General features: G+C 44.7%; 1 protein-coding gene across 1 annotated transcript in view; it reads left to right on the top strand.

Annotated features, from left to right (window-relative positions):
- The first annotated feature begins 1,082 nt into the window (after window positions 1-1,082).
- The window catches only part of LOC116643369 (maestro heat-like repeat-containing protein family member 7), a 28,688-nt gene continuing 11,748 nt past the window's right edge, over window positions 1,083-18,022 (top strand). The window contains exons 1-12 of the mRNA XM_032422079.1: window positions 1,083-1,185; window positions 3,003-3,067; window positions 3,693-3,815; window positions 3,935-4,014; window positions 4,417-4,546; window positions 5,234-5,320; window positions 6,659-6,766; window positions 7,228-7,363; window positions 8,112-8,200; window positions 9,733-9,882; window positions 11,853-12,007; window positions 17,730-17,874. Of these exons, the coding sequence (XP_032277970.1) occupies window positions 1,083-1,185; window positions 3,003-3,067; window positions 3,693-3,815; window positions 3,935-4,014; window positions 4,417-4,546; window positions 5,234-5,320; window positions 6,659-6,766; window positions 7,228-7,363; window positions 8,112-8,200; window positions 9,733-9,882; window positions 11,853-12,007; window positions 17,730-17,874 (1,371 nt within the window). The remainder of the gene's footprint in view (window positions 1,186-3,002; window positions 3,068-3,692; window positions 3,816-3,934; window positions 4,015-4,416; window positions 4,547-5,233; window positions 5,321-6,658; window positions 6,767-7,227; window positions 7,364-8,111; window positions 8,201-9,732; window positions 9,883-11,852; window positions 12,008-17,729; window positions 17,875-18,022) is intronic.

Genomic DNA, 18,022 nt, shown 5'->3' with positions numbered 1-18,022 from the left:
CCCAGGCTTGCCCTGGGTGCTGAGCTCTGGGGACGGTGGGAGTCTGTGGGCTTCAGGGGGTTGGCTTTCTTAGGCCTGATGGGGGTGCTCCATTCCAGGTCAAGCTGGGTGGGTGGAGGGAAGGTGACTCCAGGGGTCTCTGGAGAACAGAGCACCCTGATCATGGACCTAAGCATCTTCAACTTAGCTGAACTGCTGATAACGGGGTGCTTGATCCTGTATTGTAAACAGCTTGATGCCTTAGGCCCAGGGAAGCTGACTGAGGGCTGGGGGTGCCGAGGGGACCACCTGTTGGAGGAGGAAGCTCCCCAGCAACAGGACTGGCAGAGACCAGCTATAACACATGGGGGGACAAAAGAAAGTGGGGGCAGGGCCGTGTGTGGAGGCTCTTCTACGAACAGCTAGCAATGGGATGCGCAAGTTTGGGGGCCCAAGGTGCCGGGCCGTGGTCTCCTGGCCCACAAGCAGGTGTCCCTGGGCAGTGTCTGGGAGGGGCAGACATTTAGGGGATCTTAGCTCCCCTACCATAGGGCAGAATGGGATTAGGAATTGGAGAATGGGGACAGAAGCCTCTGGTACAAGGGAGCTTTAGGATTTTAGCACCAAGACTCCCAGAGGCAATTCGGCCCAGAGGCAGAGGGAGGGACACCGCTGATGCCTGATTCGGTATTTTCGACAGTGGTAATGAGGCCTCTGGGAGACCACCTCAGAATCTGAAATTTGCCCATGCAGGGAGGGCCCTGAATGGAAGACTCGTAGGCAAGTCAGGGTGAAGCAGGGCCCTTCCGAGGCTCCCCTATCTTCCCAGGGAGGGAAAGGGAAGCTGATGGTGGGGCCAGACACTGGCATTGCTGAGCCGACTCCTTTTCTCATAAATGGCCTGCCTCCTGCAGCTTCACCTCTCGGTGGAGAAGCTGCCTCCCTAGGAAAGAGCATCTGACACGTGCCCTGCCTACCGTCCTCGTCACAAGCTGCAGGCTGCTGCCCCAAGTCTACAGATGAATCCACATCCTAACAAGCAAAAACCAAACAGAGTAACTTTCTCGCAATCGACTGGCCAAGTCTCTTGGAATCCTAACTTAATGGGTGAGCAGCTGGCCCTGGACCGGGCTGTGTTTCAACTCATTGCAGTCTCAGAGGTGATGGTGATTGCCCAGCCCTGGCTTGAGATGTCACCTCATGGACGTGAGTCGGCCCACTTCTGGCTGCCCCCTTCACGGCTCTAGGCTCTGTGTACTTGTCCATTTGCAGACCTGCCTCCACGAGAAGCCTGGAGCTGGGCAGGGAAGAGGACACTGGGGCTTTGAATTAAAGCTCACCCAGCTCACAGCTGTGCAGGGAAGCCAACTTCCAGGCCCCCTGCCACATTCCATTTCCACACCTATCTATTCTCAACTGAACAGCCAGAGCGATCTTGTTAAACAAAAATCAGACCATGCCACTCTTTTACTCAAAGCCTACCCAGAGCCCCCATCCCATTCAGAGGAAAAGCCTGAGTCCTTACAGCAGTCTTTGCCATGGGTCTTGCAAAGCCCTCCTGACCCATCCCATTACTGCTCTGCTTTTGGCTCCTGCCATTCTCCCTGCTTCTCCCGCTCCAGGCACGCACTCCTTGCTGTTCCATGACCATGCTGGCATGCTCCTGCCTCCGGGCCTTTGCTTTTGCTGTTCCTTTGCATTTGCTGTTCCTTTGGCCTAGAATGCTCTTACCCTAGATATCTGTATGGTTTGGTCCTCAGTTGAAGGAGTGGCCCTTGAAGAGTACTCAGATTTAATTAATGAGATTTTCTCTGACTTCCCGTGTATATATACAAACCTATATGAACAAATGCAAAAAGAATACCTTTAGAATAATAGTAACAGTAGTTCCTGTGAAGGAACCACTTGTATGTAAGCTCTACGTCCGTAAGCTAAGCTTAGAAGAGTGCCTTTTACATAGAAGGTGCTCAATAAATGTATGCCTAAGAATGAATTAATTGATCTCCTGCTATGTGCCAGGGATTATCCTAATTTTTTACATGAATGAATGAATTCAAACCTCATAATAATATATACTGTGATTATCATCCCCATGTTAAGATGACTGGGGGACATTTAATCTGCTCAAGATTGCTCCTGACATGCATTCATTCATTGAATTATTACAATAATTCAATTATTGTAATGGAATGTGGCAGGGGGCCTGGAAGTTGGCTTCCCTGCACAGCTGTGAGCTGGGTGAGCTTTAATTCAATTACAATAATAGATACTATCATCTTCGCCATTGTACAGATGGGGAAGCAAAAGTTGAGAGAGTTTACTTTGCTGAAGCTCACAGGGTCAATAAAATAGAAGAGCTGAGCTTTGAAGTCAGGCAAATGGATGTTTAATCGCTGTACCATGGCTTCAAGCCCCACCCCCAGAGCGCTCTGCTGGTTGGACTACATGAAGTGGCCTGAACTCAGGGCTGGTTGCTTCTGGCCCTAGCATTGCTACCGTCTCCAACCTCTTGATTCATCCCCTCCTGACACCCCTGGGAGTGGACAGGCTCTGTTATTAGCATTACTCCCCAACTTCTATGTCTACACCTGGGTCCTTACTCAGGGAGGCTTTCCCGGGGGGTCTACCAGCCCAGTTGACAAGGAAGCTTCCAAGGCTGATTTGAGGTTTCAAGTTCATTCACATTCAGGATTTTTAAAGCCTGTCTAGGACAGCTCCAATAATGTGCAGCCACCGGGGGTGACTTAGAGTTCTCTCTCTTTACAATTGTCCTTCCGTCCCTGGCCATTCGTGATGCAGAAGAACTCTTACCTGAGTCCCCATATGATTGCCTCTCCACTTAGGCTTCAGAGGGCCACACTAGGTCATAGGCCTGGAGAAGCTGGTTCTTGGAGCTGGAACACCCACCCAGGCTCTGATGGTTTCTGAGCCTTCTTGGCAGAGGGTAGGGGGTAGAATGGCCTTGCTTTCTTATTCCATCTGAGATAATCAGCCAAACTCCTCCCAACTACATCCCTTTGCAGGATTGCGTCAGTCAGAAAGAGATGCCTGTGAGTTCATTTTGGAATTTCTAGAACAAGGACAAGCGGTAAGGAAATTCTCTGAACTGTTTTGAGAGCTGAGGAGGAAAATAAAAAAAATGAGGACTCATGCTTCCTTGGGTTTTGAATACTAGCCCTGGCTTGGAAGTTACCTGAAATTCAGCTTTCTTTTTTTTTTTAAGAGAGAGAGAAAGAAGGTGGGGAAGGGCAGAGGAAGAGGAAGAGGGAGAAGCTTAGGCAGGCTCCACGCCCAGCATGGAGCCTCACACAGGGCTCAATCTCACAACCCTGAGATCTAAGCTGAAATCAAGAGTCAGACACTTAACTGACTGAGCCACCTAGGCACCCCGAAATTCAGCTCATTTTTGCCTTCTCACCTGGACAATCTTAGGTCAAGTCAGCAGACAGGATCTGTGCAAAGAATCTTCCTTACGGACTCCTAGCTCCACTGTCCCCAGAGGGCTCTGAGGGGGCCAGGACATTGACGAGTGTCAGTCTAGGAGATGGGGGAACTGATGAGGAAATCAAGCGAGCTATCCATCCTGGCTGCTCTGAGGTCTGGGCTAACAAGGAGGGACCGCGTCTGGGGTGCAGGCTGCAGGTCCGGCCTGTAGGAAGAGCTAAGGGCTGAGGCCTGACTCACAGGTGGGCAGTTTCTATGTTCTTTCCTAGTCCGAGTCAGACAAACTGAAGTTCCTGAGGGCTGTGGACACCTTGAGCAGCGCTGTTCACTCCCAGGCAAATGGCAATATGAATGATTACTTTCCCAAAACCATTCTGTCCAAGAAAATTGAGGTGAGAAAGACCCCAAGCTCTTCTGGGAGTTGATCAACCAGGGATGAGGATGACCAAGTCCCAGAGCCAAGAGCTGGCATCTCTGAGGGAAATTCCTGTTTTCTTCCTGGCCCTTCTAGTTATTAATCCTTGAAGAATCCACTGAGGTCTTGGTCAGCAGTGTGCGTCAGCAAGCCATGCTCTGCATCGTGGCCCTGAGGTTCCTTCCTTGCTGTTTCCTCTTCTGAGTCCCCGGGTCTCTGATGCTGAGAACATTTGGGTTGGGAGGAAGGGCAAGGTTTGGGGACTTGAATTTTGGGCTGTGGGTGGCAGGGCCCCATGATTGCCACCTCATCTACCAGCATCCAGGGGTGATGGAGGTACCCCAAATTTCATTATTAGAAGCCTATTAGGACATCCAGTGTAGGAAACCTTTCCCAAGAAGCCAGGGAGCTCCTTCCCTGGCAAGGAAGCCATTGAAAAGTGTTTGGGGGCTCAGGTCCACACTGTTTCCTCAGAAAAGGTAGCAGAGCAGGTTCTATCATAGGGTCTTAGAAGCCTCACCCAGCCTGTCACTAATACCCTCCAAAGCTCTCTTATCATTCCTCTCCTCTCCCCTCAGCCAGGTGAATCCACCATTCTACTTATCCCAGAAACTGGACCTGGTAAATGCCTGCATCTCTAGCATATTCTCTCTGCCACTCATCATGCCCAGTCTAGACCGAAAGGAGAGTGCTAGTCTCTACTTCCAGGTAATCCCCACCATCACCTCCCAGTGGAGGTCTCCACTGGAGAGGATTTGTCTTCAGAGGCTTCCTCTGTCCTCTTAGCTCCTGGGCCCTCCTCCCCTCCTCCCCTCCTCTCTGACCCCTCCTTCAGGAGCTCAGAACCCCATGGTCCTCATGCTGCCCAGGAGTAACTCCTCTGCCTCATCCTCACCTGTCTCCCTAGGGAGTGGCTCATGTTCCCACACTGCCTATGTCCTCTCCACAAAGGCTCTCATTTCTCTAGTTCCATGGCAAACTCAGTCTTAAGAGACAATATGATGATAAAACCCATAGATTTTATGGAATAACTGACCAGTAGACTGCCAAATCTCAAGAATTTCCAGTTTTAAAAATAGAACTTTCCTCACTCTAAGAACAGAATGAATCCCTAATGGTGAGAATCACATGGGGACTGTATTTGTTGGGGAGAATGGCCCGATGCCTACATTTTACTATTTGGCCTACAGTTTGGGCTGGCCCTGGTCCAGTCTTCAGTGAGGTCAAGAAAGGTCAGCACTTGGGAAGATCAGTGTGTGGCGGCAGAGCTGGACTGGCCCCCACTTTCCTTCCTCCTGAGGAGGGGTCTGAGGGACATGGGGGGAGTGCCCCAGGGAGCCAGGCTGGCCCGGTGGCTGTCGGTCCTCCTACACTCCACGCTTCCTCAATTGTCAGACGATCCAAGCCTTAGATGACATGTTACAAGCTCTTGTAATGGAGGATACGGACCCCAACATGCCCACACTGCAGAACTTCCTGGAGGTAAGTGGCTATAGAAAGCAGTCAGACTGGAGCCCTATATTAAATCTGTCTTTTTGGGAGGAAAGACAAGGAATATTAAGATAGTCTGGAGGTCTTTCAAGCCAGAGGCCATCAGTTCTCAAACCTCAGTGAGCATCACGATGACTGGGAGACCACTTCCTGTATCGCTCTCTCTCTATCTTTAGAGCCTTTCAAATATTCTTAGTTATGATACATTGTCATATCTTTGGGGTGAATTTGAGTTGGGGAAATAGCCGAGTCACTTGAAACCAACTTTCATCAACAAGATGGTAATTAATGAGGATAATATAATTTTGGATAAAACATTATATTTGACTACAATACTTAGACAGGATCACCTGGATATCTTAAAAAAATCTTTGATGAGGGCCGTATCTAGAGAGGAAACATACTCCTATTGGGATTAGTGACATGGTTTTTTTTCGAAGGTATCATTTCTGGTACATTTGTTGAGAAGCATTTCTGTGCTTTGTAGGTACTTTCCCTGTAAGTGGACTAGTAAATGCACTAATATAATTTGAGTTTATGGGGAACAAAGATGCAGAGCTTTGGTTCTCCATCAGGGTGGGGTCCTCAGGAAATCCACTATTGGGGTCCTCATTATCCAAAGGTAAATGGTGCTCCCCAAAGGAACCACTTGAAATCGTTTCCAGAGTTTCATTTATCGATTTATCTTGATAAATGAAATTAAAATGATAAAAATAAGATTTTCTATATGCAACAAGATTTAGATTATATTTGCTACTTTGAGGTAATTCTGAAGCAAAAAAAAAATCACATGTGGCTATCTTAGACATAATTTTTCCTACAAAAACTATATGATCACATAATACCTCATTTATTTCATATTTGACTTTGCACAGTGGGATCAGAAAGAGGGTTGATTTAAAAAAAATATTTAAGGTCTATTTAGTTTTTCCAAGGGCTCCTCTCTCTTTTTTTCTGCCTTTGTTTTTTTTTTGCCTGTTTTTTTTTTTCATATTTTTATTAAGGCGTAATTTACATACAGTATAACGCCCCCTTCCCACTGGGTAGTTCTGTGGGTTTTGACAAACGCAGTCATATCTACACAACTACAATCAAGCTACAGAGCTGTTCTACCATCCCCCCAAATCCCCCCATGACTCTGTAAGTCAACGTCTCTGCCCACCCCAACCCCTGACAATAGATGATCTGTTTTTCTTTTTGGCACATGAGCTGCCAAAGCAAGCACCTGTTTGTCTTTCTGGCGGTTGGGGAGGTAGATTCGAAGCAGGGAGGGATGAGGGCAGTGTTCCCATATAAGGCATTGGTGGTTTCTCTCTGCTGCCTTTCCAGATCATCTTGCCTTGGTTAACACTGTCAGAGAAAGAGCACGAACAGACCCGGGCCTTGGGCACCATTGCCCGGATGCTGAGGTTTATCTGCAATTTCCCTGAGCTGTCGGTGAGTGCCTGGGGTCGGGGGGAAGGCTGACCCATGGGCCTTGCCTCTCTGAACGTGGGGCACCTGACTGAGCCCAAGGCTCTGCAGGGCTTCACCAGAGCACCTTATTTATTTGTTTACCTGTTTATTTAGCATGATGCCTTTTCTGCTTCTATGAGATATTGCCCTTAGCTAGTAAACTCTAATTGTCCAGACACATCTCAGTCTTGGTGGGAGACCTTGGCCTGGAGAGCTGGGTTGAGCCCACAGCTTTCCCCTGGTTAACGTATTTGAGGTGTCTGGCTGCCCCATGTCCCTGGGTGTCGTTCGGAAAGTTTCCCCCACTCCAGGACAGAGTGGAGTGGAGTTGGTGGGGTGAGGGGCCACACACAAGCACATAACTTAGTGATGTGGGAAGCAAGGCGAGGCTGGAGGGGGACGATGGTCACGGTAGGGAGGTAACAGTTTCCTCTTCCTGGCAGCACATGATGGAGTTCTCCATGATTGGGAAGCTAATCGGCATCTTAGGCCTGTTCTGCATGAACGCCAACTATGAGATCAGCACAGGGGCCTCAGAGGCATTGCATTACGTGTTCAAAATCCTTGTGCTTCATAGAAGTAAGTGATACGAGCCTGGGCCGCCGCGTGGCTGTAGCTGTGGGGACCTGCTGAGTGACAGGAGCAAACCAGCACAGGTCCCTGAATGCTTACCTTGTGTCAGGTACACCGGAGGGCAGTTCTCTCCTGCAGGGGCACTGGAGCAAACAGGCTCTATCTAAATGAACTCCAAGCCCATTGCTGATGCAACGCCCTGTTTTAAAAGATTCTAGAAGATTCTTGGAATTAAGGGGGAGCTAGGTTCGCAGCCACCTGTGAGACCCCATCTCTCCTGCTGGGTGTATGACTGAGAAAATGAGCAGCCTTTCTCAGGGAACAAACCTGGGGATCTTTGGTCTAGACCTTCTCTGCCCCAGAAGAAACAAAGATACAGACCACTCATGCTTACAGAGGTGCTAGAGGAATTTGCAAGGACGCCCTAAAGGGTGTTTCAGAAACCTTGGCTTTTTATGATCCAATAAAATGTACTTCCTGTTTTGCTCAGCTGTAGGGGTGAGGGGTGGGGACGGTCCACACAGTGGCACGGGTACAGGAACAGCAGGGGCCAGTGGCCCAGACCACCTCCCCAACTACAGTCTCCCTCCACCCACCAGCCCGGCGCTAGGGAACTCCCCCCATTCTGCTGGGCAGACATTACCCCACCTGTTGAACCCTGTTCATCTCTGAGGTTTGGAGGGGAAGTGAGGAAGGGTGTGTTCCTTTCTCCCTGTTAAGGCCCTGCTCCTTAATTGTTGTTTTTGGATCGAAGGTATGAAACAGAAGACAGAGGTCATTCTGAAGGACTTGCAGAAGCATTTCCGGGGAGGATGGTTTGCCAACATACAGAGTCTCACAATGGTAACCCTTGCTCTCCACCGTGTGTGGAGTGCCCAGATGGGGAGCGTCCGCAGGGGAGAAAGATGGCTGAGTAGCGATTACAGAGGGCCTGGCTGGGGCCACAGAGGAATACTCCCTCACCCAGAGAACTGTCCCCAAAGTTCAAGGTCTCATGGACAGCATGCTGGAGGGATAAGGCCCACTCCCCTAGCTTCACTTGAGTTGACTGAAGTTTGAGGGTCATTGAGAGAGTTTGTAAAATAGGGACATGTCAACCCTATCCCTCACCCACAGATTGTGCTCTTGTACCTTTATTTCTGGCCTAGCTTTAATTCTATTCATTCAGCAAAGGCGTACATTTGGTCTTAGCAATGGTGTCCCGTGGTTAGTCTACTTCAGCCATTCCAGCCAGATATCCAAGAATCGTTCTTCCCTCTTTCCTCCCCCTCACTTTCCACATCCAGTTCAATCCCACATCTGTCCATTCTCATCCTGAATGGGATGAGAGTCCATCTACTCTGCCCCAGCCCCGCCACGGCTATTCTGACTCGGTCCGCCATCAGTCTCTTGCCGGGGTTACTGCAACCGCCTCCTGCCGATCGCCCTGTTTCTGACCATGCTCTACATCACACCATTTTCTGCACTGCCATCAGAGAATTATTTCTCAAATGCACATATCATCATATTATTCCCCTTTGCACTGACTCTCCATTGTTCTTATCCTAAAGCCTTCACATAGCCAGTGAGGCCTGGCCCGATGGGACTCCTGCCTAACTCCCTCGCCTCATCTTGTCTAGATTCCCCTTCCCTACCCAGTCCGGGTCCCTTGCAGGACACCGTGCCTGGACTGAACTCCTCTCTCTCCATGCCTTTGCACAGTCTGGTCCCTGCCTGGAACTCTTCCCCACATTTTCACCAAAGTACAGACTTCAGAGGTACTTCTTCCAGGAAGCCTTGTCTAATCTTGCGAGTCTGGCTTCGGTGTCCCCACTATGTCCCTTACTGGCATTTCTAACATGGCACTACGATTGCCTATTTACCTGCCCTGCCCTGACAGTAAGTTCCTCGAGGGCAAAGGCCGGGGGTGTCTTGTGTGTGGGCTTCCCCAGCTCCCGGCATAGAACCAGGCACAGAGTTGGGACTCTCCTTCTTGTGTGAGTGAATGAGCTTCACGGGGGTGTATAAATCCAGAGACAGGAGGCACACCTGGTTTAGACCACAGCAGTCCCTCCTTGCTCTGGAATGCTGTGAACTCACTACGCATCAGAACTCATTTCCAAATGGGATCACCTAATTATGTTCCAAATTCAAAACAGAAATGCCTGTTGCATTGTTCTCTGCACCATGTTGTCTGGACCCTTGTTCTTACCTGGGGACTTAAGAGCTGGTGACACTCTGGAGCCTGGCCTCGCACCATGGAATAATCAGATGCTGGCCAGGGGCTGCCTCTACGGGACCCAGGTTGACTGGTCTCTTTAGAGTCCAGAGGTTTTGTGCAGTCCCAGAGTGGGATGCTGACATGGCAGACACGGCTGTTGCTCTTCTTTCTTCAGTTCTTCAGGAAATACCTGACCCCTGAAGAGAGAGCAGATGTGATAATGGTGTCAATGGAGGCCATGACCAATGCCAACAGGCATGACGTCTGTGCTTCTTCCAAGATGCTGAAGATGATCCTGAAGTACTCTATGCCAGAAATTGGGAAGGTACCAGCTCAGAGGGACTTAATGGTTCAAGGTCAATTTAAGGATTCTTCCTCACTGTTTTGGATCTTGTTCTGTTTGATTTCCTACTGGTTGGCGTTTAAGGAATTGAAATCCTTTAACTCAGAGGAGAAGAAGTTAAATGAGTTGTTTGCAATTGTCTGGAAGGCTTTTCTATGAGAAAGGGTGACCTATTGGCCTCCACGTCTACCAGAAAGGGAAGAATAAAGTCAAAGTTATAGCAGGAGACTACTGTGGGGTCCTAGGACCATGAGAGAACTCAGTTATCCCTTCTGCTTCCAAACAGTATATTAGGTCTGTGGCTGCCTTCTTCATTCAGGTAGGAGAATGCACAGTCAAGACAGAGATCAGTCTATCTATCTATTGTTCAATCTACCAATCTATTGATCTATCAATCTATCTCATATATTTCATATATACATATGAATTTATGAGACACTGACATGAATCAGTGATGGAATACAGAGATTCTTTTGTCAGAGGTGGGACTGGTACTCGGTAAAATTAAGATAGCATAGTTTATCTTTGTCCCTTAACATCCCATTTTTAAAGGTCTTATGGATTGATAGATTGACTCTCATCTCAATGGCCTGACCCACTCTTCTAGCTTGCTCATGACGCCTCCACAATAGGTCCAGTTATTATCCTGAGTCTTACCCTTGCCACCCTCTCTGGCCTGGAGAGCCATCTGAATGCTTCAGGACAGACCAGGAATAAGCTCTTAGAGCTGAAGGCCACCCCAGAGGTCAACCACTGCAACCTCCCACTCAATGCCTGTAACCCCTTCTGGAACACTCCTGACTCTTGAGTAGCCAGATTCTCCTCAAAGCACTTTTGGGAAGCTCACTACCTTAAACCATAGCTCATTCTAATTTGTGAATCGCTTTCATTATTAGAAAGTTCTACCTTATTGTGAACCAAAATCTTCATCCCCAGTTTCTAGTCCCCGACCCAAGTTTGCTTTTTGGAGTTACGCAGAAATCAGTATTCAGGTTTTACTAAAACTAGGTGCCACGCACTCTGCTAGCCTTGTTCACATGTTGTTTTATTGAATTCTTACAACAGGTCTGCAAGGAAGTAATAGTTTTCTTTTTAGAAATGGGGAAAAGAGAGGTGCCTGGGTGGCTCAGATGGTTAAGCATCTGCTTTCAGCTCAGGTCATGATCCCAGAGTCCTGGGATCGAGCCCCGCATCGGGCTCCTTGCTCAGCAGGGAGCCTGCTTCTCCCTCTCCCTCTACTGTTACCTCTGTTTGTGCTCTCTTGCTCTGTCAAATAAATAAGTAAAACCTTTAAAAAAATGGGGAAAAGAAAAAGCTAATTTAGAAAATTAGCTCAAGGAGGCTAAGAGCCTTAGTAACTGAAGTTTCTTGAGCACTTACTATGTGACCAACACTGTTCCAACCAATATAGATGTATTAGCTCAGAGCCATTAAAGTGGTTTTCATTTTCTGTATGAAGAAGTAATGCATAGAAAGGATGAAAAATTTGCCCAAGGTCACACAACTGGTAAGCAAGGAAGTGAGGTTCAGATTCAGGCGTGTGACTCCAGGGCCTGTGCTGTTCACCACCAGGCACACTGCTGAGTCCACATGGCTAGTAAACTGTGAGACCTGAGCCCTCCTCTTCCCCTATAATAGGCTTTATGTCTCTTAGCCCCACATCTCCAAGTTAGTCATCCCCAGACACTTGCTTCATTCCTCATGACATGGTTTCCAGGCATAACTCGAGTCGCTCTTCCCTGCTGCTCTTCATTTTGTCCCTCTTAAAATATGGGGGACAGGACAGCCCCCAGCCACACAGGTGTGGTCTGACCAGAGTGGGACAGTGACTGCTGGGGACAGGTTCACATCGGTGTGTGCCCACACACTTTATATGGGTGCCTGGTTATGTGCCTCCTGATGAGCTGGTGCTGTGTCTAGATGAATCTTGCTCCTCCTTCCCCCCACTTCAGGTGCCAGAAATCATCCAGTACATTTGCCACAGTATGAACAGCATCACTGAAACCACAGCCCAAGGGACCATAAAGAAGATCCTTTACCTGCTGGCCCAGACCTACACCGATGAAGTTATCCTGACCCTGTTTAAGATGGAAGATCAGTCACAAAGGTAGGTGACTTTATCAATTCCACTGACCAGCCCCTGACAATCTCCTAATTTGCTTATTCTTAAAATGTACCCAATTTTCAATACAAGTAAGTTCCTTACTTATTTGGAGGCGGGGTGATTGTCAAAATAATATGGGCTTATTGCAGCAAATTTGAAAGCATGTAAAATTTTGAAAAAGAAAAAAAAAGAATTAAATCCGTTATCACCTAGTATAATTTATAATTTGTCTACCTTTTATTTTTATTTTTTAAAAATTTATTTGAGAGAGAGAGAGAGAGAGAGAGAGCATGTATGAGTGGGGGGAGGGGCAGAAGGATAGGGAAAGAGAGAATCTCAAGCAGACTCCCCACTGAGTGTGGAACCTAATTTGGGGATTGATCCCATGATCCTGAGACCATGACCTGAGCAGAAATCAAGAGTCGGACACTCAACAGACAGAGCCACCCAGGCACCCCTAATTTGTCTACCTTTTAAAAATGGTTTTAAAAAATGTATTATCAAGCTCATACTACACATACAATTTGCATATTTTTTCATTTAACATTTTATCATAGCATTTTCTTAAGTTAAAACCTTTTTATAAACATAATTTTGATGGCTGCCTAATATGATATATTATATAATACAATATTATATTGTACGAATCTACTATGCTATAATTTCCTTTTTTAAACTTAAAAGATTTAATTTACATGCAGTAAAATCCACCCTTTTGCCATACAGTTTTATAAGTTTTCTCAAATGTATAGTCACAATCTTCACCCCCATAATCAAGATACAGAGCATTTCCATCACCCCCCAAAATTCCCTTGTGCTACCCTCCTGGAGTCAACTCCTTCCTCCACACCCAACCCCTGGCCACCACTGATCAGTTCTCTATCCCTATCGTTGTGCCTTTCCCAGAATATGGTAAATAGAATCATACAGCACAAATCATACTGTACAAAATAAAATCATGCTTTTGAGTCTGGCTTCTTTCACCCTGCATAAGGCATTTGGGATTCATCCAGGCTGTTGTATGTATCAATAGTTGAATAGTCCATTGTATGGCCATCCCACAGTTGTTTTTTTTTTTTTTTACCTTTTGGATGGTTTCCAACTTTTGGTAATTATAATGCTGCTGCTGTAAATATTTGTGTACAGCTTTTTGTGTGAACATCAACTTTCATTTTTCTGGGATAAATTCCTAGGGACTGCATTGCTGGGCAATATGGGAAGTGTATGTTTAACTTTAAAAGAAACTGCCAGACTATTTCTCACATGTAGCTTTCCCATTCCCACCAGCAACATAGGAAATTTCTGGTTGCTTCCATCCTTGTTCATATTGGTATTTTCATTAAAAAAAAAAAGTCATTCTACCAAGTGTGTAGTGACATCTCATTGTCATTTTAATTTACATTGCTCTAATTTAATTGTAGTAAATGAGGTTGAGCATGATTTCATGTGTTTATTTGCCATCCGTATAACTTCTTTGTTCAAGTATCCAAATCTTTTACTCATTTCTTGAGATGTTTGTTTTCTTATCATTGAGTTTTGAGAGTTCTTTATATATTCTGGATACAAGTCTTTTGTCAGATATATGATTTTCAAATATTTCTCTCATTTTGTGGATTAGTTTTCATTCTCTTAAGTGTCCTTGGCAAAGTTTTAAATTTGATCGAGTCCAATTTATCTTTTTTTTTTTTTTTTTTTCTGTTACAGATTGTGTTTAAGGTCATAGATTTTCTTCCATGTTTTCTTCTAGGAGTTTTATACTTTCAAGTGTTATATTTAAGTGTATGATACATTTTTGGTTAATTTAGGTGTGAGGAACTGAGTCTAGGTTCAGCTTGTTGCATATAAACATCTGGATCTAGAGTTTTGTTTGTTGGAAGTTTTTAAACTATGGATTCAATTTATTCAGCAGTTATAGGGCCATTCAGATTATCTATGTCCTCTTCAGTGCATGCTGATAGTTCCTGTATTTCAAGGAATTGGCCCATTTCATCTAAGTTACCTTATTTATGATCAAGGAGTAGGTTATAGTATTCTTTCATTATCTTTGAATGTCCCTAATGATTTCCCCTCTTTCATTACTGATATTGGTAATTTGTGTCTTCTCTTTGTTTCTTGGTCAGTCTGGCTAGCAGTTTCTTAATGTTATTATTTCTAACGATCAGCTTTTATTGATTTTTCCCCTATTATTTTTCTACTTCCATTTTATTTATTTCTGCTCTTATCTTGATTATTTCCTTTGTTCTGCTTGTTTTGAGTTTAACTTGCTCATCTTTTTATAGTTTAAGGTGGATATGTAGATTACTGATTTGAGAACTTCTCTTTTTAAACAAACATTTCTAATACTATGAATTTCCCTCTAAGCATTCTTTAGCTGCATCCAAAAATTAAAAATGTTGTATTTTCATTTTCATTCAGTTCAAAATCTTTTCTAATTTTCCTTGAGACTTCCTCTCTGACCCATGTATTATTTAGAAGTGTTGTTTAAATGACAAATACTTGATGATTTTCCAGATATCTTTCTGTTGTTGATTTCTAGTTTAAGTCCATCATGGCCAGAAAACATACTTTGTATGATTTCTATTCTTTAAAATTTGCTAAGGCTGTTCTATGAGTTTGTTTGTTGCTTTGTTTCATTTTTAAAGATTCCACATATAAGTGAAATCATACGGTATTTGTCTTTCTTTGACTTATTTCACTTAGCATAATGCCCTCAAGGTCCCTCTGTTGTCACAAATGACAGGATTTTTTTTTTTTAAGATTTTATTTATTTGACAGAGAGAGTGAGAGCACAAGCCAGGAGACAGAGGGAGAGGGAGAAGCAGGCACCCCGCTGAGCAGGGAGCCTGATGCAGGGCTCGATCCCAGGACCCCAGGATCAAGACCTGAGCCGAAGGCAACCGCTTAACCAACTGAGCCACTCATGTGCTTCAGGAGTTTCTCATTTTTTATGGCAAAGGATATTCCATTGTATCTATCTATCTATCTAGATACAGATATATATAGATATAGTTGGATTTAAATCTACCACTTTATGATTTGTTTTCTGTTTGTCTCCTGTATTTTTTGTTCCAAAGTTTTAGGATTTTAGTGGGTCTTAGGATTGTTAACATACCCAAATTTTCATAGTCTATGTAAAGTTGATATTTTAGAACTCCAAGAAAATGTAGAAGCTTTCAAAATATAGGTTCCTTTTCCTTCCCTAATTTATCTTATAGTTGTGATATGTATTACATCTAGCACATTGAAGAAAGACACCAAAAAAGTTATAATTTTTGCTTTCAATAATCATACCTATTTTTAAACTTGAGAGAAAAATGGTCTGTTACATTTGCCCAAATATTTACCATTCTTGTTGCTCTTCATTATTGAAGTTCTAAGTTTCCTTCTGATAAAATTTCTCAACTTGAAAAACTTCCTATAGCATGTCATTCAGAACAGGTCTGCAGGTGACAAATTCCCTTAGTTTTTTTCATCTGGGAGTGTCTTTATTTTACCTTAATTTCTAAAGAATATTTTTACTGGATATAGAATTCTAGGTTGATGGCTTTTTTTTCCCTTATCACTTTAAATATGCCATTCCATTTTCTTCTGGACTGTGTAGTCTCTGATGAGAAATATGCAATAATTCAAACTATTTTTCCTGTATGCAATATGCTGTTTTTTTCCTGGTGGCTTCTAAGATTTTTTTTATCTTGGTTTTCAGAAGTTTGATTATGTTGTGTCTGGACATGTTTTCTTTGAGTTTATCCTGTTTGAGCTTTACTGAACTTGAGTCTGTTAGTGTATGTCTTATACCAAATTTGGGGGAGTTTTAGGCCTTAGTTCTTCAGATACACTTTCTGCACCAATATCTTTCTTCTCTCTGAGATTCTAATGACATGGGTGTTAGACTTTCTGATAGTGTCTTACAACTCCCTGAAGCCCTGTTAATTTTTTTCTAATTTCTTTGTTTTTTTTTCCAGATTGTGTAATTTCTGCAAGTTCACAAACTCTTTCCTCTATCATGTCCAATTTCCTATTGGTCCCAGTTAATTTTTGTTTCAGGTATTTTATTTTTCAATTCTAAAATTTCCATTAGGTTGTTTTTTTAATAGCTTTTATTTCTTTGCTGAGAACATTTATTCCTTTGCTGAGAACATTTATTCATTCATCTCAATAATGTTCATCTTTACCTCATGGAGCATGTTTAAAATGTCTACATAAAGTCTTTATCTGGAAAAATTTTCAACTGCTAATTTCAACATCTTGGTAATCTCAGGATTGGCATCTGTTGTTTATTTTTTTTTCCTGGGGAATTGATCACATTATCCTGTTCTTCATAGGCCAAGTAAATTTGGGTTGTAGTCTGGACATTTTTAATATGATGGTGTGAGGCTCTTGGTCTTGTTAAATTCTCTTGAAGAATATTGATTTTTTTTTAAGTAATCGACCTGGTGTATGGTTTAGACTGCAAGTTTTGTCTCACCTTCTGTTGAATGGAATTTCAATGTCTGTTAAGTTTTTAAAGTCTTTGCCATGCTAATTTGGGTCTGTCTTACACATGCGCTTCTCAAGGGTCATTTGGGTCTACCCTGTGCATGTGTAGTAGGAGTGATCCCAGGACTTAGGTGTCAGCTCACATACAGAACTAGGAACTTCTCTCTCTCTCTCTCTTCTCCTCTTTGAGATCTCCCACCTTCTGCTTCCAGGAACACCTTTTTCAAGTCCTCTATGTAAAAGTTGGGTTTTCTCTCACAATTTTACTGCTTGTGCCAATGTAATTGCACAACTGGGTCCATGTTTAAGGCAGTAAAGAGAGAAAAGAGAGAGCGAAAAGGGGGTTTCTCCCTTCCACACACACTTACCCTCTGGGTCATAAGTCCCCTGTGTTATTGCAGTTGCCACCTCTACTTCCACTACACAGCAGGCTTCTGGAGTCATCCTCAGGACAGGGTTGGGAGAGAAAATAAACAAAGAAACAAAGATCCCACCCATACGCTCCTAAAGCCACAAGTCCTAGGGTCCCGTTTTCCCAGACCTTCTGCCAGAATGACAGTGCTTTACTCATAGATTTTATTTCATGTTCCTGCTGCATAGTTTAACACTGGGGCCAGCTTCAGGTCAGGGTTAGGAGAGAAGAGAGAAAAGAAATCTGGGAAACTCATCCAGTAAGGGTTGCTTTTCAAATGGTTGCTTTCTTCCCCCAATCCACCTGCTATTAATAATTTTCAAAATCATCAAGTTGTTGCTTTCATACTTGACCAGTGTTTCTAGCACCGGTCAGGGGAAGTGATTGAAGGGAATGTGCTTTCTCGGTCTTGGCCAGCTCAGCCCCAGAAGGAAATAATTTCTTTGTAAAGAAATTTTAAAAATTAAGAGAATCTTAATCTTTGGGAAATTAAGATTGCTTGTTAATGTCCAGTAAGTACCAGGTAGGTAATGAGAGCTTGGACAAGGCGATAGAGAGGACACCACAGGAGGCTCTTCTGACTGATCTGCAGCTTTGAAGTGTGGCCAGAGAGATTTTCTCAGATCAGGCTCACAGGCCAAGTGAGCATCTTCGGATTTAGCTATGTGTGAGATGATAGAGGACTGGGAGGTTGGGAGGTAATGACAAAGTAAAAGGAGTGAAAGGAGAAAAAGAGAGGGGCTAGAACACTGGGCAAAGGAGCTTGGAGTCCCTTTCCCTGGAAGCCCTGGGGAATCTATGGAGGGTGACCATGTTGGTGGGGTTCTGCCTCTACAGAGGGGTTCACAAGCCCTGGGAAATCCTGGCATCATTCCCCAAAGGCTATGAAGTGATCATGGAATTTCTGCTGCAGAAACTGGCTCCACATCAGAAATCAAAGGGCCAGGAGCCAAGCCACAGGATGGAGATCTCTCCGTTGATTGTATGGAGGGGCCCATGGAGGGGGCTGGGGGCTGGGGTGGGGGTGGGGCTTCCCTGGTGCCCTGTCCCACGCTGTCCTGAGCTCTTGGGGCCTCTCCCTTTTACATATCCGTGTTTGGTCGAACATTATAAAGGCAGAGTCTTGTGGT

The sequence above is a fragment of the Phoca vitulina genome, unplaced genomic scaffold (genome assembly GCF_004348235.1).
Source record: "Phoca vitulina isolate PV1807 unplaced genomic scaffold, GSC_HSeal_1.0 scaffold26, whole genome shotgun sequence".
In the NCBI taxonomy this organism is placed as follows: domain Eukaryota; kingdom Metazoa; phylum Chordata; class Mammalia; order Carnivora; family Phocidae; genus Phoca; species Phoca vitulina.
This window is presented reverse-complemented; position numbering and strand designations above follow the sequence as displayed.